Source organism: Centropristis striata, chromosome 10 (genome assembly GCF_030273125.1).
Source record: "Centropristis striata isolate RG_2023a ecotype Rhode Island chromosome 10, C.striata_1.0, whole genome shotgun sequence".
Taxonomy (NCBI): Eukaryota; Metazoa; Chordata; class Actinopteri; order Perciformes; family Serranidae; genus Centropristis; species Centropristis striata.
In genome coordinates, this window is record NC_081526.1 from 18,904,564 (window position 1) to 18,931,571 (window position 27,008).

A 27,008-nucleotide genomic window follows, 5' to 3' on the forward strand; every position below is an offset into this window, starting at 1 on the left:
GACTTTTCCTTAAACTGTTGTAAAGCAGTGTTGATTTCACTTTATGGTCACTATGGAGGTTGCAGTTTGTGTTGATGTTGATCTTAATTGCATTGTGTTGCTTAGAGATGGTTTTACAGAGTCTGTGCTGTCCTGTAAAAAACATGTTTTACTAAGTTGAGAGAAACAGCCATGTTTCTGGCTTACTGGCAATGAATTTTACAAATAGAAAAATTTACACATTTTGGAATGGTTTATGTTTTCTGTAAATTACACCATAGAAAGTGGAGAATTATCTGTGTGCCGTATTATATTTTCTGAAGAGTCTTGAGAGAACCCTGTCCAGTAAAAAACATGGCTCCTCAAGTTTGGTGATATTGAATATAACAGATAAACTGAAGAATATAACATACCTTTAAAGATTAAGCATTTTCTCCTGCTTCTTATGTTACAAAACATCATTCATTGTCAATGCAGCAATAAAGGCATAAAAACTCACCAAATGTGTCATTTGGAGTTTTTTCCTTCACCTAATGTCTTTGAACTGGGAGAAATCCCACGTAGATGAGAGGCAACTTCAACTCCATACAGAACTGAGTCATCATGCCACCCTGCACCGGAACAGAAACATGCATTGCTCATATAGAACTTTTCTAGTTTACTCTAGAGCAGAGACAGTAGCTTCACAAGTTAATAAGTTAACAAAACAGTCACAATAAAGATTATTATAAAACAAACTTAAACATAAAGCAGGAATAATTTGCACAAAAACTTTCAATAGTCAAAGTCTAAGTTATAGTCTAAGTTATAGGTTATTTTTTCTTTATTAGTTAAGGATAGGTTGATAAATTCATTTGCAGGTACTTAATCTGAAGTTGTTTCCCTGTTCAGCCACAAGAGGTCTCAAACTGACAGTGTTAAATGGAGACTTCAATGACACCATTATAAAGTATGTGGGATAGCTGCATTCATCAAACTGGGATTGACTAGTGCTGGGAAGGATTAATGTGAGAACAGTGTCCGGTAAAGGGCTAACTGTATTGTCAAATTAATAAACTTGTGTCCTCCAAAAAAACAAGAGCTCTGAGTAGTGTATGGTGTGAATCATGTGAACAGTATGATCCAGACTGCTCTCCTCCCAGTGATTGCTCAACGGATTAGGACACACACTGGCTTTCAAAAGATCCCTGAAAAGGAAATTGCAACATGTGCTGAAGTCTCGACAAAAGAGGAAGTCAAAGCTGGAGAGGACACGTCTGAGCTTAGATCTAAGTTATTGGTTTTTATGATGTTTTTACAGGATTTTCACGTGACCTGAGGAGGTTGTTGCCTTTACAGAAGGACTAGTTTAACATCAGCCTGGTGAGTTCTCCGTCTTGAACACTATCAATAACTGAGATGTGGGATCATTCTAACACTATGCATGTCCTGACCTGGTCCTGACATCACTGTTACTGGCTGTGACGCTGCTGCAGGGCGTCCAGTCCTCATCTGCACTCTGTTCAGGTCAAGATCAATAAGTTACTACCATGTTATCCACGCTGGATTTTGGTGGGTCAAACAACTCGAAGGAACCAGGGCTGTTTTAGCATAATTTGTCTTTGTTTTCTTCAACTCCTGATTCCTGGCACTTAAGAGGCAGACTTATGAGGTTGGAATAATACAATATTTTCTTGACCACATTAGTTTTCCCACAGTTACACAATTTGCTCATAGGACCCCAAAGTCCAACTTATTGGATTTTCTCTTCTCTCTTCTATTGGATTGGAGTTTGCTCCCTAGAAGTGTAATTTCTTGACGCATTGCTGTTTTTCCCAGTGAGTTGCCTCAGCCAACAGTCATTCAGTGGAAAAGCTTGAAAGGTGGGAAATGTGCACTGAGTCACCCACATGTGCATGTACATAGCACAGATGAACATGCTAGCAGAGCACATAAGCAAAACATAACCAGAATGTGATCTTCACAACACTGCCCCATAGCGCCACTAGTGGTCAAAACCTCATCTTACACCACCATTTAAATACATGGGATATTTAAATAGCTGACAATTAATTTTTTTTAAATCTGCGATTTGATTAATAGACTCATTGTTTCCTTCTTCCAACATTTACTTTTTATATCCAACGAACACCTTTATGTGAATATGCAAGGGAAATTTAGATACCTTGAAAGTAATTTGCGTTGTGCTATTTTTGACTTCAAAAGTTAAAATAAATAGACATATGTGTTATATTAAAAACACTGAGCAACAGTATTTCTGACATAAAAGAATACGCTGATTAGGCGATTAGGCGATCAACAGAAAATTGTTAACTATTGTGACATTTAAGTCATTGCTGAAGTCTGGCTCTTATTAGTTGGGGAGATTTCTGGTTTTGCTGGTCATTTCAAGTGTACAATCTTTATGCAATTTGGCTGCATTTGTCATGGTGACATATCCTGGCAAATTAAAAAGTAACCACAGCAAGGTTGTCACTTTATACATTTTAATATTTTTTCAGGAAAGAAAAAATTCCCAATATGTGGTCAGTTTATCCAAATAACAACTGTTTGGAAAGTTGCTGCAATGTTTTCGGATCATTGGCTCTACAGCCAATGATCCGAAAACATTGCAGCAACTTTCCAAACACTTTCGGTATGATAGTATGCCATTTTAAACACAGCCTCAGTCTCATTATGTTACACTCAGGAGTGGCTGCAGAGCCAAGTGTGACTCCTAGTGGTAAAACTGAGTGTACGTGCCCGGTCCAGTGTTTGGCTTGATATCAAACCAGTGGGAATTTTGTTAATGCTGCCCCAACCCTACTTTGTAGCCAAAAATATTTATAGATGAAACATAAAGGTATATGTCACATAAAATAATAATTAGATAGTTAGTTGATGCTCTAACTCTATTCTGAGTATCAGTACTGAAATTCTAATACACATACAGTATCAGTTATCAACTATGCAAAAAGTCATAAGACATCATCATTAAGCAATTAACAGCAGATTGCACAGATTACAGTTTTTTACAACCGCTATGACCCATTTGTCAGAACCTTAAAAACTTTTTCAAAACTGTTAACGCACATCTCACCTGATACACACAATCCCCCAAACAGTTAATTTCATGGTCAAAATCACCCAGTGTAACTAAACACAGACACACACTTCCAAAATACAATAATACACTAACACAGTTCACCAAATCTACCAAAACACTGACACACGTTGTCTTCAACAGAAACATTTAGTCAGTCATAGCACCGTGTCATAAAAAACACTGACAACTGATGGAAGAACACAAACCGAATCACTTTGCATGTTTCTTATCTACTTTTTTTTCTTTTTCTTTACAATCAACAGATTATTGTATTGATCATACATTTAAATTAACCCTCTGGAGTCTCCAAAAGCACCAAATCATGACTTCTTCATCACATCCAGACTAGAAAACAAAGCACTGGATGAAATCCTCTTATATGTTAGATTTGACACCTTTGTTTACATTTGCAACATTTACAATTCTTTATTGAGCATGATAGTGTTTTGAAAGGAAAAAAAAAGATTCAAAATCACATTTTATGTTGGACTAAAGGACTAAAAAAGACACACAATGACCAAAAAAAGACACAAAATGACTAAAAAGACACACAATGACTTACAAAGACATGAAAAGACATGAAAAGGATTCAAAAATAGACAAAATAGCTCCAGATAATGTTTGTGATGATGTTCTTCATTTTTCATTTGTTGGGCATGAATTTTGTTCCTTTCTTTTGTACAACACTCAAACTACAAAAAGTGAACGAGCCATGTCAGAGCAGCTTTGCAGAATGTTTATAAAGAAGAAGACAGTACTGTAAATGACAGGATTTGCAGTAAACACTTTACTGTATTGCAAATGAAAATGACTTACAGTAGAGTAAAGAGGGAAAAAAATCAGTTGTCATTCACTACTGTATTGTCAAATACACAAAAAGAAAAAGGAGCAGAAGTTGTGATCAATGTAATCTTCAATCTTCTATCTTCAATCTTCTATAAGGAGTTAAAACTAATTTTAAACGTGTAAAATGTGTGTATTTTGTGTCAAAAGAAGAAGAGTTTTGAAAAAGCGTTAAAAGTATTGAACAACGGGTCATAGCGGTTGTAAAAAACTGTAATTCTGTATTCTTAAAATAAAACACAAAGACGCCTTTTGTTATTAGTACAATGCACCAAAATCTGGTTTCGACCATAAAGAAGTTCCAATGGACTGAGGGAAAAAAGAAAAACGTGATTTAAATGGTTTTGCTACAAAAGTCAGAAAAGAGAACAGAGCACTTAAGGTCGGGAAGTGTGTTCTAACTGCCACATTATGGCTGTAAATGTAGTTCACATTTTCCGCAGTGCGTTCTGTTTGAAAAAGAAATAACATTGTGGTTGATAGTGTCTCACTCATACACGTTTCTGCTGGGGACTCTTCAATCCAGTGTGGAAAGCCCTATTGTGGCTTCACACCTCTGCAAAAATGCATTGCTTTCACTGTGGTTTTTCGAAGAATTGCCCCTGGTTAGGCTTAACGTTTAAATGATGAGAACCAAGACTTGTCCCTAGCACTGCAGGTCTAATGCTCTATTTTAATCATTTGGTTACTTTAGTTTTTGAACTCTTGCACTAAGATTGTTAAAATGTTTATCAAACAGTTGGCACCAAAACTTATATAGGTAATTTGCTGAAAAAGAGACAATCATATCTAAAATAAAAATTCCACTTATTTAGTGAATGTTGTTGAAATACGCATGTCACAACAATAGAGATAGCATATAAAAAGCACATATTTTCAGTTACATCCTATGGAAAAAAATGATTATTTAATAATATTTTGACTTTGGAGTTTCCTTTAAAAAAAACAGCACAGTAAGATAACTTTATTTAGATTTAATTTACTTACTCAATTAAATGTATTTACTTCACTGAAATATTAATATAGCGAATAAATAAATAAATAAATAATGCTACAGATAAAAACACTTTTTGCCTACAAACCAAATCACACAAGACAACATAAATTGCTGCAGGCACAAAATCATTTCCACTTGCTGTGATTTAGATGAAAAAAAAATCAGGCTTAAAACAGACTCTGTGATCAGTGATTAGTATTGACTGATATCCGTAATCGGCTCAAAAGCAGCATCCTTAATGTACAATATTGTCATCGAGGTTTAAAAGGAACAGTTTGTCAGAGACTTAAAAAAAAGGATAATCCACAGACCTTGTTGTAAATATACTATATGTATATATATATATATATATATATATACCTATATATATACCTTCAATCTCAGGAGAATACTGATTCTTCAAGCCCTGTAAACATGTAATATAATCCTCATGATGAAAATAAAATCTGGAAAAAAACAGAAAGCACTGCAGAACAGCAGGCCTGTTGTGAACATTAACACAAGAAAAATTAATATGAATCTTACTGATCTGTAATCAGTGACAGTGTTGTAACAAATCACAAACTTAAAGTACACACTGACTACTCAGAGCTTTGGTGTATATATGTTTAGCACTCCTGCTCCTTCCATAGTTTGATCTGAGCTGCAACATTTATTTATGGACAATCTGAAATCTAAGCCAAACATTTACCACAACTTTACTAACAACTTTACTGATAATTTATTCTCTGATCCAAACACCAACACCTTCTGTTCTCAGCGCAACCACCGCCACTTTCTCTCACTTGACCACAGGCAAAGCCACGCACTTAAACCCAACCTTGAGAGGGTAATACTATCAAAGTTTGTGTTACTGTTGTGTTACGGTTGTTGTTGTTGTTGTTGTTGTTGTATTGTTTTGTTTTATCATAGCTTTTGCAATTTAAGAAACAAAGTTCTGTATTGCAATTGGAGTTTAGTTTAAGTTTTTATGTTCAGGTAAATGATCTTGGTTACTGTTCTGATAAGTTATTTTGGTCAGGCAAAGAGGAAGGTTTCGCTGATGGTTTAAAAGTGTGTTGAAATTCAAAGGAAGGCATAAAGACAGTTGAGAGGCTCTTCCTCCTCTCTGTTAAAGTTGCCTGTGGTTTCGTCCCGTGGAGGTGGGACAGAGAGGTTGAGTCACTGGTTGAGCTGTGTGGTCGAGACTGCAATCTGCACGCGAGGGTCAGAGGTGAGGTTTCCTCTGTTTGCTCTGCTGCGCTGCATAAACACTCTCATCCTTCCTTCGTCTGCCTGCTGCCTCTGTGTCGCTTTCTCTGAGGTGAGTCAATATATTCTGTTCACTCTTGCTTATTAGAAGACACGTGTCATGTTTTATTTGCAATTTCGTATTTTTGAAAAATAACTCTTCCACTAAATGCAAATAAAACTGTCCATATCAGATCCGCTTGCTACATAGTTACCTTTTGAAATACATGAGGGCTACACAAGCTTCAAGGAACACACTGTTAAGTCAACAGCTGTGTCGTAATTGTAACCACAATGGAGACACATTTCCTTTCGTTTTAAATAAGAGGCACCTGCTATATCCAATAAAGAGAACCTATTCCTAAGCTATAGATAGTAACAGTGATGCTTATTTTCTTCTATTAAACTACCAGAAATGTATCTCAAATCAGTGGCAGGGCACCAAAATCATTTTCAAAAATACAATTTCAAAACTCCAAATTAGAATTTAATTTTGATTGATTTATTAAGGTGATTTTTTGTTCAGTATTGGTCTGCACTCTTCAAGTGGCTCTTAGATTCAATCAAGTTAGGTCTCAAACATTTGGAGACATTCTTCTTGTGTTTTGACTGTGAAAACTGCAGATGTTGTCTCTGCAACAGCATCAGAAACTAAATTTAAGCCAGGCACACTTCATATGCCTGTAAATAAGTGACCACATTATACACCAATAACTGAATCTAAAGGTCAGCCCCTCTTTATTTGTTAGACTTTGATATCTTGATGATTAAATTATGACCTAAGGTTGTGTTAACACGGCACAAGTATAGGTAGAAGTAGGTATAAGTAGAATGAAGCAAATCACGGGCAAATCCTGCTCTAGACTTCTCTCACGAGTCGGTGCAGCATTGCAGTTTGACAGGTCAAAGCAACTGGGCTGATATCATGTTTCTTACACAACTTATATTATTTCTGCTAATTTATACAGCCAAATGCAACCTTCATTATGTTGTTAATGCATGCTGCTTCACCAACCATTCCCAGATCTAATTTAGTGTTGTTTTATAGAAAAAACAACACAAACCCACAATGAAGAAAAGCTGAGATGAATAAATCTAGCAGCAGTCTTGTAGAGCCTCTCACCACAAGACCAAAAAGGCAAACATGTTCATTACTGAGAAATATACTTTCTCTCACTTAATACTAAAAACAGCACTGGCCCCAGTGCTGGTCATATTGTCATGCTTTGCTATCGGAAGGGTAACTCCCATTGTTTTCCCTTTTAAGCGCTAAGTGAGTCATGTTGTTTGATAACCTCCCACAGGCTAAATGGTTTTAACTTAATCTCTCCTCAATCAATCTGAATTAAAAGATTAAACTGACAGCAACAACTATCCTTGGGTGGATATTTCCAATATAAAGTTTTAGGTTTTCTCATTTCCTAATTTAGGGGCTGAAATCTGTCAAATATGTTAGAATATTCCCATGTTGTTTTGGCCCTATTAGTCAGCAGTATTTAAGGCTGAATCTTGAATTTTCCGGTGCCTGAAGATGATACTGCCTCTTTAATTTCAAAGATATTTTCTCAGGCATGGTTAAAAATAAAGCTGTTTGGGGGCAGAACATGAGAATGAGACGCAGAGTGTTTTGCCAATGGTCAGCATGTTGTTTCCTTTCAGTAAAGAGAAGGATTTGAATCAGATGTTTATCAGAGTGAAGATGCATCAACATCACTCTATAATGCTAAATAAACTATAAGGCAAAATAAAGTTTAAACGCACAGCAAGTGGTTCTTTGTAAACAATGAGCTAGCTCTTTGATAGATAGATAAAGCTTTGCCTCATCCTGTGACTGGTTTGCTGGCTTACAGGGTGTGTCAGCTATCTAAACAAGTTAATGCAACTTTCACTGAGAACATCCATGGAGGGTCGGGGTTTCAATTCTCCATCATTGCTTGGAATCACATCCTCTTCCCCTTTTAAAAACATTTTTTTTGCTATCCTTTGCACTTTATCATCACTTTATGAACATGTGAATATTACACTCCAGCGGCTGAGACAGTTTTCCAAAAGCATCTTAAGTTCATCTCAGTGCCAGACGGACAGTATTCTTTAATGTACTTTTGAGAGTTCAGCCCTATCACTGCCAAAACTAAATTCAGTTGAGTTGGAAACCAGATAGGGGCAAATGAAGCGGGGAACAAATTGATCTAGGCAGAGAAAATTTAATCATAGTGACGTGCAAAATGCTGAACTGTAGATCTTTATGAAGGAGCTTTACATTAAACTTTCCAATGTTCAATTTGTACAGTTCAATTAGTTGATCAAAAGGAAATTGAAAGACATCCATTTTGAATGTTCAAGACAAAAATACTTTTACATACTGTGTTTGCCACTTCACTGAAACATTAAGTGGATTAATCACTTAATCAGAAATTTTGGTTAATGATTCATTATTACGATATTTTTTCAAACAAATTTTAGCCTCAGATATGCACAGATTTTTATCAAATGATATACTAAACTGAATATCTTTTTGGACTTATGGTTAGATTGAAGAAGTAAGAGACAAAAACTAACTCTGAGAAATCTGAATAATATAATTAATGTGTATCTTTCACTTTGTACTGACATTTTATAGCTAGAACAATGAATCAATTTTTCAAGAAACCCCCCCACGGCAGTTTAACCAATAATGAAAAGAAGCCTTAGTTGCAGCCTTAATATCAGTTTTATTCAAATACCATTGGGTTTCATTCTGTGGATTGGAGAGAAAAAAACATGTGGGAGTGTTTATTGTAAAGTTGTTCCACTCTTGCATATTTGTTAAGTGTGAACTGTTTGGAAGAACAGCAGGTGAAAGTGCATTTTGCTGCTGCTGTCTCACGTTTGACTTGTCAGCCTCAATAAAGCATGACTGGAATCTCCATGTACATGGTGACTCATAGCAGCACTGCCGTTCAGCCAGCTGCTTTTAACAGCTTAACTCTGTTGTTTTGTGTCTTTCCAGTTAAACCTGCAACATTGTCCTATGCAATGCTTCACATTTTCTGTTTTTATTTACATTTATTTTAGTTACTTATATATGTTATTGCCAACATGACTTGGGGTTGACCATAAAAACATTAACTCCAAGTTGTTTATAAAATGTTATTTTCTGTATATGTTCATGTCGTCACAACCTTGGACCTGTGACCATTCAGTCGGTGTTGCAAACACTGTCTCACAAACAGATGGACAAAGTTCACACAACTGAGCACATTTGTAGGCCAACAAACCCCACTACCACTTAGCCTAATGCAAACAGAAACAAATGGACACTTGTTCCTTTCCGTTAGTTTGCTGTCGTTACATAAAACATTGCACCAATTTGTTCCGCCAGAGAGGCATTTCCCAAAAGTGTTTGCCTTGTTACTGTCATGCAAGTATTCTCTACGACTCTGCCTTAGATCTCAGTTTACAACATCTCTTTCTCAACTTAATCACAAGAATATATCTCAAATACAAGAAAAGATGAGGCTAGAGATTATAGCAAATCATACAATTTGTAGAGCAGTTATTTCTTTAATATCATTATTTAAATTTGCAACATTTCCTAAAAGCTTTGCCCCCTCCTGTAGTACTTTTTTTGGCACAATTTGAGAGCAATTTGTGATGATGACCCAAGTATTTTCTGACCTTTCAAGTTTTAAAGGAGTTCCAAAATGCACTATGAGTTAGGGTCTCTGTGAGGCTTTAGACTGTCTCATATTTGGGGGTGGAACAGGTTCAATGTGTCCTTCAGTTTCTCTTAATGGGCCAGGTCCTTCAAAGGACCCAGTCAAATCTAGATTAGGAGCCGATAGGGGAGGCCAGTCCTTGATGTAACAACCTTGTTTTTCTTACAATAACAACAATGTTCATACACTACTGCAGTTTGAATCTCCATGTTCAAGTAGCAATGTCAGTGTTGGTAACCTCAAGGTTAAAAAAGCAGACATGGATATAAAAAGACATTATAAAAACACTTCAGTCTTGGCAGAGATGAGCTGCTGCTTCCTTCCAGGAAGACATATTTCTACTAGCTGTTGTCTGCAGGGAATTGCAGAGTAGGCTACCAGTAATATGTGGGGGTAAAATCAAGATGTGCAGAAGTGTTGTAAGGAAAATATTAAAAGGTGACAAGCTGCTTGTAGTCAGTGGTAAAGAGTTGAGTACAGAGTGGTATTAGAAAGTGAGGAACTGAATACATTGAGAGTGCAGTAAAAACGAAACATGTTATGTATCATCCAACCGTTGGTAAACAAACAGGGGATAAAAATCACAACAGTCTGACTCACTGCTCAATTCATTTCACAGCCAACTGCCAACTAAGTCTCAGGTAGCCAGGGAAAGCACTCGCCAAACGTTTCTTTCCTGTAGGTGACTCAGTCAGTCACGGTATTCACCTCAAGTCTTACTCCCACATCTCTTCATACCATGCTCTGCTCACCCGGCTGGGCTCGTCCCACGCTCCTCCTCGCCTGGGCTTGTACCAGAGTACAACTATGCTGCATGGAGTTCCTAAAAGTCCCTAACAACATCCAGATGCAAACTCTTTTTCTTTTAAAGCTACAACGTGCAACTTTTTGAATAAATATTTTAATACATTGAGGTTATCTTGAATACCCCGGTCTTGGATTATGCCTTTTGGTAGTCAAATTTTTCTTGGCCATTTCAAATACAATGAATCTTGTAAATTGTCTACCATGAATTACAACTTTTAGGGCACTGTCAGTTAAATGTGTCCCTTCAGAAGCTGAAAGTCGTGAGTGGAAAAGTTGGTGGTGAATGTCAAACCACAGAACCTGCAACCCTTCATATTCACTGTAGCCTGCTAAACCAACAGTGCACCTCCATCTACACGTTTGCTTCTGTGCCCATCTCTTCAGCCGCAAGACTTTCTGTAGTGAGAAGGAGAGGTGTTAACTCCGTGGTTTAGAAAAATTTTCCTTTTGCATACCGTATTGTCCCCACAGCAGTTTCACACCCTTTGTTTCTATTGTTTTCTGTTTCTGTGTAAATTCTCCCATTTGCACTCTGCTGACAAAAAACCCCTACAAAGCAACAAGACTGACATGGGCCAATATCTTCTATCAATCTTTAAAGAGCTGCAAAGATCCAGCAAGAGCTCCTTGTAGTATAAATGTGGATGTTTGGTATTAGTATTTATAGTCCATTGAATGCATGTGGTGAAAGATGTGGTTAGATTAGATCAATTGCCAAATAATAGACTAAGATGTCGATCTGAATGTGGCCAAGCTGTAATATTGCATTGTGTTGTGTTGTTAAACACAATACATGTTTCCATTAAATTAAACAGTATGTCATGAATGGCCTGTTAAAGTCACCTAAATGCTGTAGTAATAATTTGTATTTATTCTAGTTAAAGTTAATACAGCTAGTTTTTTATGGTTAAAATGTGTGACACTAAGAATTGGCAGGAGTTAATTAGTTGTAGTACGTGTCTTTGAGAATTATTTCTATATGCATAAACTCTATATGCAGCAATATGAAAATGTTTTTATAGAACATATGCAGAAAATGATGCAGAGGGCTGAAAAGTGACAGGGAACAGGACATAAGGTGTAGGACTACCTCTCCAAGTTAGTGATGTAGTTGACAGTGTGATCCACTGGATGGGCAATGTAACACAATGTGTAAAAATGTTGATTATGATTTAAGAAAGTTAAGTAGAGTATCTTTGCATCCTCATATAGGTGCAAAAGCCACATAGAAAATATTTAATTCCATTCCAACACAAAAATCCAAAATCAGTTGGGCTCTAGTTCTGTTTAACTGAGTCAGTCCACCCAAATACATCTCTGTCTGTGCTCAGCTTTAGTCAGATACGTTAATTACAGTCTATCCAGATGACTGGACATACAGCGTTGGTTAGGATGAACACTTGCTGGTTAAGGCCATTTATCAAAATGACTAATAGTGACCAGTTGTAAATGGAAAGGGAAGTTACATTTCCTGTTCCTATTTCATTAATATGGTCATTCACTTACTTTTCCAGGATTAGACCAGCATCGTGTGTGGATCTTAGACACTTTCCAAGTTTTAAACCAATTTGACCTCCCTTCATATTCCCATATGATACCAAAAATAGGGTAGGTATCGGATTCCTGTAGTCATTTTGTAACTGATCACATTGTTTTTGTGAGACAAAATATAAAAAAACGGTAACTTAGGAAACATTTCGAAAGATACCTAGCCCTTTTGATACCACAAGTTGCCTTAGGTGATGAACTAACCCTGACCTCTGCAGTGTTACTGCCTGACACAGTGTTCACTCCTACTCAAGTTACCAAAATTAAAAAGCAGATATGATTCACATCATTGAACCAAATACGGCAGACCTGACATATGTTTATACCAGAAAATGTAATATCTGTGGTAAAACTACACTGTTAATGTAAAAACAAATAAAAGAAACCCCTACACACTGTCATGGACTCATGCCAAAAGCTGGGGCACAGTCACTAGTAATTGTACAAGTTTGAGAGAAACAGGATAGTCATTTCCCCTGAGGGACTACCGTGTTAATTCATGAATGCTGACTAGGAACTCTCACTTGCGTAAAACAGTGCTCAGGAATGCTGGACCTGTCCCAAAGTGTTACGCAGCGTTTTGTAAGCGGTTTCTGCACAAGTGACTCCTGAGATACCAGATCATTCGTCATCTATATCTGCAGGAGAGAGCAAAGGAGAGGAAGAGTTGCAAACAGAGAGGGGAAGGAGAAGCAGAGAGAGGAACAGACAAATGTTATTTTGAAATATAGGTAGGATAAAGTTTGATTCAAAACTGTTTTTGCTGAGTGTTGCTGTATTTTAAAGCCTCTTGTGACCTGAAACTGCAGAGAAGTGTTCCAGTAAATTCTTGTCTGTCATGATTTCAGCACTTTCACCCCGCCTTGTTATGTATCTTAATCTCTGACTATTGTTTTTTTATGTGTGTGTTTCAGCCATGGGCCAGGATTCAACACTGGGAAGCCTTCTGCTATTCCTTGGGCTATATGGGATCAGTACAGGATTAAAACATGGTGAGTCTCACTGTCTTCTAAGAGAACTACATAAATACCACTAGAGTTCTGAGAATAAAACATACCTTTATACTGTGCTTTATCTTATATGTATTTTTGTTAGTAATACATTTCATAGGTCAATTCCAACATCTGCTGCCAGTACGTAGAGAAGCATGCTAGCGCCCTCTTGTGGCAAGTGCTATTACTGCAGTGACTAATGTTTTGTCAGTCCTCAGTGGTGTGATTCTAAAAAGGACAGTCAGGGAACCAACACATGAAGTCTGATAAAATGCAGCAAATTTAGTGCTACAGTGACTTGGCAGGGAACCTAACCAATCTTCAAGGTTTAAATCACAATAATGTAGCTATGATGATACCAAAAAAGCTTTTTTTGTTCATTTAAATTGGGAGAGTGAAGTGAACCCAAGTATTTCTACTTTAACAAAGTGTCACTGAGCAAGGTATTGAACTCAACAGCTAAGTGACCATTAAAAACAGAAGATGGTCATAGTGAGCAGCTCCAGATGTGACTGTAGGGCAGACGGTATACGTGCTCAGTACAGAGGTAAAGACAGAAAATAGGTAGTTTCCTGTTTCTGTGAGACACAGTTACGGAAACCTGAATCCATTCAGACTTGCAGACACCACTACTAAAAGGAATGTATACATTTTATGATGAGACATAAAAAAATATAGATGTTTGTTGGCTACAGAGAAAAACTAAAATTCTAGCTTCAGCTGGCAGAGAAAACAAAAAAACCCATCTCAGTCACTTAGAACAGCATGGAAAAATACTGGAAGGCATGACGTCCTCTGGGCAGCTCAAAATCCCTGAGCTGCTGGTTGGATGTGGAAAGAAAACATCCAACCAGAAGAAAAGGCAGGGAAAGCTTATTTTCATAGCACCTTACTATAACAATTATCTCTTGCTGGGAAAATCCAATGTTTTGAGTCAATCTTGACTAATTAAGTGACGAATCCATTCTTCCCTGATGTGTGTGTTGCAGAGAACTGTACCAACTACGATGTCCAGTTTGACAGGGTTTTTTCCGTTCCCGGGGATATGGCTATGCTTAACAGCACCCTGGTGGCCTCAGATGTCTTCAACTTTACAACTATCCCTTACAACATCACCTGGTACAACTCAAAGACAGGCCAAGAAATAAGAAACCAGAGCGGTCGAATCCTGGTGCACGGGAAGACTTTGTGGTTTCTTAACACCAAGAGAGGCGACGATGGAGAATATGTGACCATATTGAGGTACAGAAGCATCAGTAGGAATAAGTAAATGTTCATAAAAGGTGAAAGAATCAATAAATAATGTTATTTTATGTGTTTGTATGTCTTTCTACATTGTAGGAATTATTGTTTGCTATTGAAAAAAGTAGTACCTTCCCCTAAACAGTACAAGTTTGAAGCAGGCGATCGCAGCCACAATGTGTTGAAGAAGAGGGAAAAAAAGCTAATTATATTCATTATTTTCAACAGAACTCCCTCTAGGTGCTACAGGCAGGTCACCAAGCTGGTAGTAGATGACCCCATTGCTGGACAGTGTGGACGTCCGAGGAAAGCTGGTCAAACGCTTACAGTCGGAGTTACAGACATCCTGTCCTGCCCTCTAAAGGACTATATGAATGAACTGGACAGCTACAACATCCCTTTCTCCATCAACTGGTACAGAGTGAGTTATGGGAGGGTCTTTGTTGAGCACGGACACACACACGTTCATAAACCTCACTCCAGACTTTGTAAAGTACTTAGACCAGACTTCAAATAGTTGACTTTTTGGGGGGACAGATTCAAGTAACTACCACTTCTTTAACCAGCTCTCTTTGTGTTAGTAAGTTGAATTTCCTATAGGTGGCAGTGTTTTCTTTATCTGTTTATTATGGTGTTACAGTTTTTCACAACCGCTATGACCCGTTTGTCAGAACCTTAAAAACTTTTTCAAAACTGTTAACGCACATCACACCTGATACACTCAATTCCCCAAACAGTTAATTTCAAGGTCAAAATCACCCAGTGTAACTAAACACAGACACACACTTCCAAAATACAATAATACACTAACACAGTTCACCAAATCTACCAAAACACTGACACAAGTTGTCTTCCAACAGAAACATTTAGTCAGTCACAGCACCGTGTCATAAAAATCACTGACAACTGATGGAAGAACACAAACCGAATCACTTTGCATGTTTCTTATCTAATTTTTTTCCTTTTTCTTTTACAATCAACAGATTATTGTATTGATCACACATTCAAATTAACCCTGTGGAGTCTCCAAAAAGCACCAAATCATGACTTCTTCATGACATCCAGACTAGAAAACAAAGCAGCGTGGAGCCCTACTGTAAATTTACCTCTAAAGTTCTGGCTGTAAACTCCATGAGGCCAGTTTCAGTTTGATGATGATATACCAAGTAAAACTGGAGACAAGCTCAAATATATTTAGTATAAAATGATAGAACTGGATGGAACCCTCTTATATGTTAGATTTGCAACCTTTGTTCACATTTGCAACATTTACAATTTTTTATTGAGCATGATAGTGTTTTGAAAGGAAAAAAAAAGATTCAAAATCAAATTTTATGTTGGACTAAAGGACTACGTAAAAAAGACACAAAATGACTAAAAAGACACAAAATGACTTACAAAGACATGAAAAGACATGAAAAGGATTAAAAAATAGACAAAATAGCCCAAGACTCCAGATAATGTTTGTGATGATGTTCTTCATTTTTCATTTGTTGGGCATGAATTTTGTTCCTTTCTTTTGTACAACACTCAGTACAAAAAGTGAACGAGCCGTGTCAGAGCAGCTTTGCTCTGACAGAATGTTTGCAGAATGTTTATAAAGAAGAATACAGTAAATGACAGGATTTGCAGTAAACACTTTACTGTATAGCAAATGAAAATGACTTACAGTAGAGTAAAGAGGGGAAAAAATCAGCTGTCATTCATTACTGTATTGTCAAATACACAAAAAGAAAAAGGAGCAGAAGCTGTGATCAATGTAATCTTCTATCCATTAGTTTTGAACATGAGGTTTTCTGTTTTGACAAACCGTGTGAAAGCAATTGAAAATTCACCAGTTAACATCTACTGTTTTGGTCTTGATTGGGCTTGTGTGTAAAAGGAGTTAAAACTAAGTTTAAACGTGTAAAATGTGTGTATTTTGTGTCAAAAGAAGAAGATTTGTGTTAATTGTATCGCCCACACAGGCTGATGTTGTGGTAACTGTGTGTAGAGTTTTGAAAAAGCGGTTAAAGTAATGAACAACGGGTCATAGCGGTTGTGAAAAACTGTAATCACTTGTCATGTTAACTGTCTAGTTCATCTGTCCATTACAGAGGAATACAATGTATATTCATTTATATAAGTCAGCATTTTTGATCTAATTTATAGGGAGGGTTCATTGAAGGTAATCAAATTTCTTTCCTTAGTTTTCTGGAGCAGTCAGTCTGAACTGGATGGGTATTCTGTTGAAAGAAATGGGATTCACACTATGTGGCTGTCCACCATCATAAAAACTGTTTGTACCTATTATCATAAAAAAAAACCTGACTTTTTGATTCCTTTTCTCATCTAGGGTTGTGACTTCATTGAGGATGGGAAAGACAAGTTCACCTACATGGGTAGGGGAAAACTGAAGATTGATGGGGTGGAACCGAGTAACAACTCCTCCTACACCTGCACTCTGAACTTCACTCTCGGTGGCGTGAAGGGGTCTGTGTCAGAGACAATTGATGCATGGGTCTCAAGTAAGAATGGACTTTAGTACTTCACTGTGCCATAGAGGGGACCTTATGCTGTGTGTCCACAACCTGAAAACAATAATATATCATATACAGTCTAATGTGATTCATTTTGTATAAATCACCAATACAACATCAACCATGAGTCGCACAAAAGTCACAGCAAAGGTGACAACAGGCTGACAAGTGGTGGAAATCACATGACTTGAAACTGATTATTACAAATAAAAGAATGGGGGGAAATGTAAAGGGAAAGTAAATGTTTAGTATAATTCCATTGTCTGTCTTTTCAGGGACATACTCGTTGAAGCCAGTAGTGCAACAACCGGCCAATCAAATAATCAAAGCAAAGATAGGTGAGTCCTTGTCTGCAACATATTCTGAGAAACATGGTGTTTTACAGCGTAATTGTCTATTGCTGCAACTGACTTTGACCTTGTTCAGACCAACATTTGCGAAAAACAGCTTACTCGGCCATTATAGTGATTTCACTTCCTGGTAGGGGGAAAAATAACAATACTAGGACTGCAGTCACCCAAAGCAAATCTTCCTCGACTGAAGTGATACTTCAATTGATTGGTCGATGGGGGAAAAATCTGCACATTCAGCAACAGTCAGCCCTACATAACATTAAATTATAGCAATTTTTGGACTATAACAAGTCTGCCACGACATGTGATTAATTGGAGACAATATTATACACCCATATAACACAAAGAATAAATATTAAGTGGGATTTAAAAATATAGGCGTGGGGTGGTCGGTAGCGTAGTGGGTTACGCAGGCGCCCCATGTGTAGAGGCTACAGTCCTCACTGCAGCTGGCCACAGTTTGAGTCCCGCATCGGACGGCCGTTTACTGCGTGTCATTCCCCTCTCTCTGCCCCTGCTTCCTGTCTCTCTTCAGCTATCCTGTCCATTAAAGGCATGAAAAAAAAAAATATATATATATATAGGCGTATCGAAAATATGATATGTATAGATATTTTCACTTTACATGGAAATATCAGATTGTTTATCTGCTACAAACCTACTTGCAGGTAATTAAATGAAATTGTACATATATGTGCTATGAACTGTGGTATATTAGAATACAATGATTTTAGTTTACACAGTTGTAAAATCATGTCTCATTCTATTATGAATTAATTTGCAACTTTATTTAATCTTTTCACTGACACCTGTAACATACCATCCAAGGTCTGAAACTCTTTTCAGCATTACATCTGCTTTGTATTGGACTCTGAATAGACGTTCATAGCTTAAGATAAATAGTTTTGTTAAGTACAATTGTTGTTGTTTGTTTTTAGGGTCAAATTTCAGCCAGAAGTGCCAGGTGTTTGTACCATGTGTCGGGAGACCTGGGGTTCACATCTTTTGGTTGGTCAAAAATGATATTGTCGGCATGAAACCCTCTGAACGCGTCTACACTTCAGAACAACGGTTAGCAACATTACGTTTAATTGTATTTGTTTTTTTCTTATCTGCTGCTTTTGGGGTACACAAAGTGGGAACTACTAATGATTATATAATGTGCCTGTGTTTTAAAAAAAAAAAGTGTTTAAAAAATTTGCTTTAAGAGACTTTAAAAGCTCTGTAGAACTGCAGAGTTGACAAAAATTGTATTCATTCATTTCAAGCAACTATTTTCAGACTACATGTAGTTATTTGATGAAGAATAAATGTATTCCAACAGGCACAAAAAGGTAGAATATTTGTAAAACTCTAACCAAGAACAGGAATGTAACATTTTATTATCTCTGTCCTCACCAGTCCGACGTGGCAGGATGCTCCTATTAAAGGCGCCTTATTGGAGCGCGAGCTGATTTTTTCTGAGCTGAGGGAGAAGGACTTCAACATCAACTACACTTGTAAAGCATTCAGTGCCAGGGGTTCTCCTGAAGGCTATTTTACTCTGCTACCAGAAGGTAAAAACACAGAGCAACCCTACAAAAATGAAAACTTGTTTTGTTTGTTAAATAATTCTTATTACTCCAGGCTGTCAGGGCACATGTATGGCAGTCATTTTGGAGGACCTTCTGATCTTTTTTCCTGAGAGAAAGTTAAGACCTCACATTGTTTGTTTTATCCAAGTGAGAGGTAAAAGCCCTTGGATACTGATTATTTAGTAGTAAATAGTTTATCACGAGAGACTTGGAAAAACACTGCATGTATCCATTTGACGTTTGAACAAGTCCTATTAGGCATTTTTGCCAACCAAATTACTTTAACCTAAACAGTTAACAAAATAGTTTCAAATCTGACTAATTAATTTACCAACTAGATCTTAAAATGATAAGCTTCCCTGGAAAAAAAGATGACCACTAAGGGTGTAGTTAGACACATTTCCTCCCCACTTTACAGTTTTTCTCAATTGCACACACTCAGTGGACTCAGCATTTACTATGCATTGAAACATAGGTTATGTGAAAAAAATCATCCTGAAATTGACAAATACAAATTAAAGTGTACAGCCTACAATGTACTGTAAAAGGTAAAAAAAAAAAAAAAAAAAAAAAAAAAACCTGATCAGTGAGCTTCACTGAGCTCGTCTTGTCTTGCTTAAACTGGCTTACAGCTTTTCTCAATTTCTAAAACAATAATTCCTGTTGTGTGAATCAATTCCTCAGTTGTCTAAAGTCATTCCCCGAATCGAACATCCTTTTGACGAAACCATAAACTATCTTCATCTAGTAAAACACTATTTGCAGATCTCAGTCATTCCTTTCGCAAAACTCTAAACACAATTCTCCTGCAATAAGACACAGTTGTCACTGTGATGCACTTGTGATACATAATGGTAACAACAAGTGACAAAACATGAACACAAATGAAACACATGGGTCATCCAGTGAACACAACGATTCAAAATTGATCATACTTGTTTCTCTTCATGTCAACACCAGGGTAAATCTTCTTGAAGCCATTTCTCAACTGCGCGTGTCACATGATCACAAAACTGTGGGTGTGGCATTGATGTCAGTCCAACCACATCATCCAGCTGCTCTGGACTGGTGTGGGGAGAGCCTCAACAACAGCCTGTCTGAACAAAGTCACCAAAACATTTGTATCTGTTTTTGATACTTGCAAAATAAATCCCGCACAAGGCTGCCATTCAAATCTGCCTGGTCTTCAGTTGTTTTTCTTTAAAGATTTTCTCCAACACTAGCTTGTGATGACATTAGCGAGGAGATGTGTCAGGGCTGGATACGGCACACTAGGGGTTTTCCACCCGTTGCCTGGCAAGGGCAAATATTGCATGCAATGTGGATGAGGTGCTGTAGTGCTGTAGTTTTTTTTTTTTTTTTTTTTTTACCTTTTACAATACATTGTAGGCTGTACACTTTCATTTGTATTTGTCAATTTCAGGATGATTTTTTTCACAGTACCTATGTTTCAATGCAGAGTAAATGCTGAATCCACTGAGTTGTGCAATCTTTTTTTTACTTTATTTTTATTTTTTTTACTTTTGAGATGCAAAATGTGTGTGCTATACTTTAATGTGACCAATACACATTTCTCCATGAGCTACATGCCTTGAACACTGTGTGTAATGACCGCTCAGCAGTATTTCTATTTTGACCAATTAGTTCAAGATGTGACAACATTGTTTGGTTTTGAGAACAGGTAAAACTATTTTGAGGCGATGGGATGGTTTTGCTAAAAGAATCAGAGGTTTTGTGAATGTAGTGTGAGAAAAGAGTTTTGTGTTTACAATTCTGAGAAAAAGACAGGAGGATTCAAAAAAACGTGTTTTAGCAATTGAGAAAAACTGTATATTGGTCTCCAAGTTGTCTTGACATGAAGAGAAACAAGTATGATCAATTTTGAATCGTTGTGTTCACTGGATGACCCATGTGTTTCATATGTGTTCATGTTTTGTCACTTGTTGTTACCATTATGTATCACAAGTGCATCACAGTGACAACTGTGTCTTATTGCAGGAGAATTGTGTTTAGAGTTTTGCAAAAGGAATGACTGAGATCTGCAAATAGTGTTTTACTAGATGAAGATAGTTTATGGTTTTGTCAAAAGGATGTTTGATTCGGGGAATGAGTTTAGACAACTGAGCAATTGATTCACACAACAGGAATTAGTGTTTTAGAAATTGAGAAAAACTGAAAGACACTTACTGTACAGTAGAGGTAAACACTTGACAAGTTGAAGACAAAGTGGCCACAATCAAAGATGCAGATCATTCAATGTCCATGGGTTGAAACACAATCCTTAAAAAACATAAAACAGCTGTAAAAAATAAAAAAAGGAATGTTGTTAAAGAGTCTATCTCAGCCAGAGTAGATCACTTATGCTAAAAACTTAAAAACACTTTTACACTTGGAATAAAAATAAATCCTCTGTCTCACACACATGGTAGAGACACAACTTAAAATTGTATGTGATGTTCATCTCTACAGATCCCAACATCATGCTTCCCATTGGAACTGTGCTTGGTGGCGTGACGGTCCTCTTTCTCATCAATCTCACAATCTACTACAGTTTTAAGATTGACATTGTGCTGTGGTTCAGAAGAGCTTTCCCAGTCCTCTATACGAACACAGGTAATAATTCACAGCATGTGTGTATTACATGCATATTAACACTGAATATTTGTAATGGTTTCTTTAATTTCCCACAATACTGATACATGGATACAAGCTGTGTTTCTGCTCTCCATTCCCTCTGACAGCAAGTTGACACGCAAACACTAGGCCTGGCACAATAATAACAATATTGACTTGTCATCTGCACATGTGGACATGACCAGGATAATTCTGGCTGACCTCGATATCCCCCATTGTGTTTCCATTTAGCTTTGTTTACTTATTTATGTCAACACTTAAGCCAAAATGTTTGACAACCATTAAGCATCTATTATAAGACCTGGGCGTAGTGCCTAGGCATGTTTTCACAGCGCCTAGGAAGAATGAACAGAAATAAAAAATATTTTGCTCTGTTTTATTTATTGAGGATATTTCAATATCTTTTTCACATTCACGTGTAAATATTTGTAAGAATTAAAAGTTGTTTGCTCTTTGAAAGGGTGTATTTTTTATATTTTAACTTAAAGTAAGATTACAATAATATCGTTTGATGCAATCATTTTGGAGAATATGTCATCTAACAAAAATTATTATTGTGACCGGCCACACCACTGCAATGCCCACACAGCCCCGCCACCTCTCACTCACTCACTCACTCACTCAGTGCCGTCATCTCTTCACCTAAATCAAACCATTCGCTTTGGTTTAACATAATTATTTGTGGGTTTTGCTATGGTATTTATCATCTGTATAATAAAGAACTCATGCAATTTTTTATGTCAACTCACAAGAAAAAATACACTTATACTACACTCACAATGCTCCAAGATGGGAAAACCCACAGTGTTGCTCAAACATTGCAGCCCACACGTACATGACAGATAACACAATCTAATCATCTACCGCATGTCTCAACATTGCGAGCAAACAAAGGAAATACACTAACCACGGGGCTGCCTGCAGTGTTTCTGATGAAATGTCATCTTGCGCAATGGAAGAACCTTTTTACATTCAGGACAGTATGTTACCTTTTAGCTTGAAGCCCAATGGTATCGAGTCCTCTGTGTCTGGCCTTAATATAAGAAAGTTAATAGATTAATAAACAAAGTTTTTTAAGCACAACAAGGTAAATTCTCCATGGCTGAATCTGTCTTGCATCTTTTGATTCAACCACCACTGAATAAATCCTGAATGGGCCCCCTTCTTTTTTTTTCTATGTCAGATTTGGATGGAAAGCTGTACGATGCCTACGTGGCATACCCCCAGCACTGTGCCATCGGATTCAGCAAGGAGGTGGAGGCGTTTGCCCTTCAAACACTACCAGAAGTGTTGGAAAAGGCCTGTGGCTACAAACTCTTCATAGCAGACAGAGACTGCATTCCTGGGGAGGGTAAGACACCTACATAGCAGAGACAGCATTACTGAGTATATTGTTCAGCTTGCCTCAGATAGAGGGGTGACGCTGTAGAAAAGACAGTTTTTGCTCTGCTCTGCCAAAAATATATTTTGAAAAAGCATTTAGTTTCTAAATTACAGTTTTTTTACAACCACTATGACCCGTTGTTCAATACTTTTAACGCTTTTTCAAAACTCTTCACACAGTTACCACAACATCAGCCTGTATGGGCTATACAATTAACACAATTCTTCTTCTTTTGACACAAAATACACACTTAAAATTAGTTTTAACTCCTTTTACACACAAGCTCAATCAAGACCAAAACAGTAGATGTTAACTGGTGAATTTTCAATTGTTTTCACACAGTTTGTCAAAACAGAAAACCTCATGTTCAAAACTAATAGATTGAAGATTACATTGATCACAGCTTCTGCTCCTTTTTCTTTTTGTCTATTTAACAATACAGTAATGAATGACAGCTGATTTTTTCCCCCTCTTTACTTTACTGTAAGTCATTTTCATTTGCAATACAGTAAAGTGTTTACTGCAAATCCTGTCACTCACTATCTTCTTCTTTCATAAACATTCTGCAAAGCTGCTTTGACATGGCTCGTTCACTTTCTGTACTGAGTGTTGTACAAAAAAGGGACAAAATTCATGGCCAACAAATGAAAAATGAAGAACATCATCACAAACATTGTCTCTATGGAGTCTTGGGCTATTTTGTCCATTTTTTAATCATTTTCATGTCTTTTCATGTCTTTGTAAGTCATTTTGTGTCTTTTTTTTTAGTCCTTCAGTCCAACATACTGTAAAATGTGATTTTGAATCTTTTTTTACTTTCAAAACACTATCATGCTCAATAAAGAATTTTACAGTAAATGTTGGAAATGTGAACAAAGGTCTAACATAATAAATCTAACATATAAGAGGGTTCCATACAGTTCTATCATTTGATACTAAATATATTTGAGGTTGTCTCCAGTTTTACTTGGTATATCATCATCAAACTGAAACTGGCCTCATGGAGTTTACAGCCAGAACTTTAGAGGTAAATTTACAGTAGGGCTCCACGCTGCTTTGTTTTCTAGTCTGGATGATCAAGAAGTCATGCTTTGGAGCTTTTGGAGACTCCAGAGGGTGAATTTACATGTATGATCAATACAATAATCTGTTGATTGTAAAAGAAAAAGGAAAAAAGTTGATTTGACACATGCAGAGTGATTGAGTTTGTGTTATTCCATCAGTTGTCAGTGTTTTTTATGACACTGTGCTGTGACTGACTAAATGTTTCTGTTGAAGACAACTTGTGTCAGTGTTTTGGTAGATTTGGTGAATTGTGTTAGTGTATTATTGTATTTTGGAAGTGTGTGTCTGTGTTTAGTTACACTGGGTGATTTTGACCATGAAATTAACTGTTTGGGGAATTGTGTGTATCAGGTGTGATGTGCGTTAACAGTTTTGAAAAAGTTTTTAAGGTTCTGACAAACGGGTCGTAGCGGTTGTGAAAAACTGTATTACACATTTTTTGTTAGACGATTTGTCCAAGACATTATTGCAACAAATTACATTATTGTAATTTTAAGAGCAATTTATGTACAAATATAATAGGATTGTAATGCAAGTACATAATAAATAAAACAGAGAAGAAATTACAGTAAAACATATCACAGTATTTTGTTATTTCAGTTCATTGGCGCTGTGCCGAAGTCATGTTGGCTGACATTTTTAAATAAACAAACCAACATTGAAACACAACAGGCGATATCAGCCAAAATTATCGTGGTCATGTCCATATATATATATATATATGTATATGTATATGTATATATATATATATATATATATATATATATATATATGATAAGAAAATATAGTGACAGGCCTAACCACAGGTATTATATTCTCAGTCACAACCCAGTTTATGTCATATCAGTGGTGACTGGTTTTTATATACAGATACAACACAGGTTTATATCCAAGTTACTTAATAACTGTGTTTTTTGCTTATTAATTTATGAGTAATCTGTTAAACAATATCCAGTTGCTCATATTTTCATCAGAAAACTGACCAAAACCACTGGTTCCCAGCATCGTATGGCTTTTGAACCCTCAAAACAGAGCAGTATATACATGTAACAGCATGCTGTGTCTATTGGGGTATGAGCAGTTTCGGTTTAGCTTAGTTTATTGACAAGATTCTAATATGAAAATAAAATACAACATATCAGATTTAACAAAAGAGTGAATATTACGCTTTTCAGATTGTACTTTGACTTGGTAACATTTGAATAATTAATACGAAATGGCAGAGAGGTTAAAATTGTATATGTTATTCATCTCCACTGTGTCTCTTTCATCCTCGTTTCCTCCCTGCAGCCATAGTGGACTCAGTGGAAGAGAACATACAAGCCAGCCGCCGCCTCCTTCTGCTCTACACCGCCTCTACTTTCACCAGCAAAAGACACACAAGCAGCACTAGTAGCAACAATAACAACATCCCAGAGAGCAGTGATAAAAGTGAAAGCAAGACCAGTGACCGCAGCAGCATGACTTTTGATAGAAGCGAAGAAGTTGATCAAGACCCAAGACAGCATTTTGAGCATGTGTCTGCAATGCACAGAGCCCTGCTGGAGGGATCTCTAAAGGTAAGAATGCAGACTTGTTAATGCATTTTCTATGCATAGGCTGTATAAACTCCAGTCACACCTCATTAACCTAATTGATTTACCCAGGAAAGATTGCAAAGTCCCGCTTCAAAGCTGCACTAGTCAATATTTACTGTATTGTTTCGGCTTCATTATCACCTCTTTCCAGCAGCAACAGGCATATTCCTGCCAATAACGAGTCCATCCGGGTTATATTTACCTAAATCCTTATTTAATATGCATCAGATAAAATTAAAATAAGCTGTAGCCTACTGAATCTGACATATTTACTTTTAAAAACTACTCAATCCAAATAAGTTACTGGTTCAGTATTGTAAACTTTATAAGATGAATTAATTGATATGATATATATAAAATATTAACTTGGATAATCCGACAGTCAGCACTAGGGTTGGGCATTCTGAAAAATCCACCCTAAATTTAATCTGTGCACTCATTTACAGGTGATTCTGGTTGAGTTGGAAGAGATCACCCCGGCTCAGCTGGCTCTCTTCCCTGAGTCAGTGCGCCACCTGAGGAAGAAGCAGGGCGCAGTGTGCTGGTGGAAGAACCAGAGCACAGAGCAAAAGTGGAGGACATGTACGAAGAGGCGGAAGGTTGAGCAGAAAGGAAAGGATGAGGAGAAAGGAAAGGACACGCAGTTGTCGCCATTGCTTTCCCCTTCCTCCAGGTTTTGGAAGGAGATGAGGTATCATATGCCAGTGAGAGGCAAGAGAGCAGTATACCCCGAGAAAATTTCCCTGCTGAACTTATGAGGAGGTTATGGACCAAAAGTAGCTGGTTTTCAATGCAAATGTGTATGGAAGAGAATCCCCTCACATGCAGAAAACTCTGAGTCGTTACCAGAAGCTGTGAGAGGCATGCTCTTGGTAAAGGCTGCAGCACAGCACCTAAAGGTACTCTTACTGCAAACGTCAACAGGATGCGCAATAGAAACTAAAAGAAGCTAACACTGTCCAACGTTTCGAGTTGTGCAGTTGTGATGTCAAACATCCTGTAAGTGCACCATGTACAACACATGCAAGAGTAGGCAGAGTAACTGATCAATATAAGGGGGAAGATGCTTTGCTCAAAGGCTTAAAAGCAGCAGCTCACATCTGATGTGCAGATTGTCTGAGTGTCTTGCCTGTCCTGAGTTCGCCTGCATCAGTACCTGACCTGTTGGAGACTGAAGAAAAATGTGGACAAAGACAGACTGATCAAACCAAATGATCATGGTTCATTGTATACTGTACATATGTATGATTAAGTGTAAATATGTAAAAAATAAAATGTATAGTGTCATAGGAGGTTAAGGAGCAAACTGTGAGTTTTGTATTAAATGTGATCCAAAACGGCTTTATTATTAAGAGGTTTTATTGTCATAAATTCCCACATTCCCTGTGAGAGATTTTCCTGTTTTCTGGAATAAAAAGTATCTTACATTCCTGTGATTTTTTTTTTTGTTGGGGGGGGGGGGGGGGCTTCTTTTTGAAAAG

At 37.1% G+C, this 27,008-nt stretch overlaps 1 protein-coding gene across 3 annotated transcripts; it reads left to right on the forward strand.

Annotated features, from left to right (window-relative positions):
- The first annotated feature begins 1,183 nt into the window (after positions 1–1,183).
- LOC131979559 (interleukin-1 receptor type 1-like) lies at positions 1,184–26,934 on the forward strand. Of its 3 annotated transcripts, none has more exons than XM_059343583.1 (12): positions 1,184–1,341; positions 13,102–13,179; positions 14,169–14,421; positions 14,650–14,842; positions 16,757–16,928; positions 17,216–17,278; positions 18,232–18,364; positions 18,695–18,849; positions 21,337–21,480; positions 22,685–22,852; positions 25,241–25,509; positions 25,974–26,934. In XM_059343583.1, exons 2-12 carry the CDS (start codon positions 13,104–13,106, stop codon positions 26,283–26,285), a joined length of 1,938 nt encoding a protein of 645 aa, XP_059199566.1. In that variant the 5' UTR covers positions 1,184–1,341; positions 13,102–13,103; the 3' UTR covers positions 26,286–26,934. The 3 variants fall into 3 exon arrangements, with proteins under 3 accessions (XP_059199566.1, XP_059199565.1, XP_059199567.1); XM_059343582.1 differs by lacking the exon at positions 1,184–1,341 and adding an exon at positions 6,056–6,207; XM_059343584.1 differs by lacking the exon at positions 1,184–1,341 and adding an exon at positions 12,769–12,918.
- Positions 26,935–27,008: the final 74 nt, after the last annotated feature.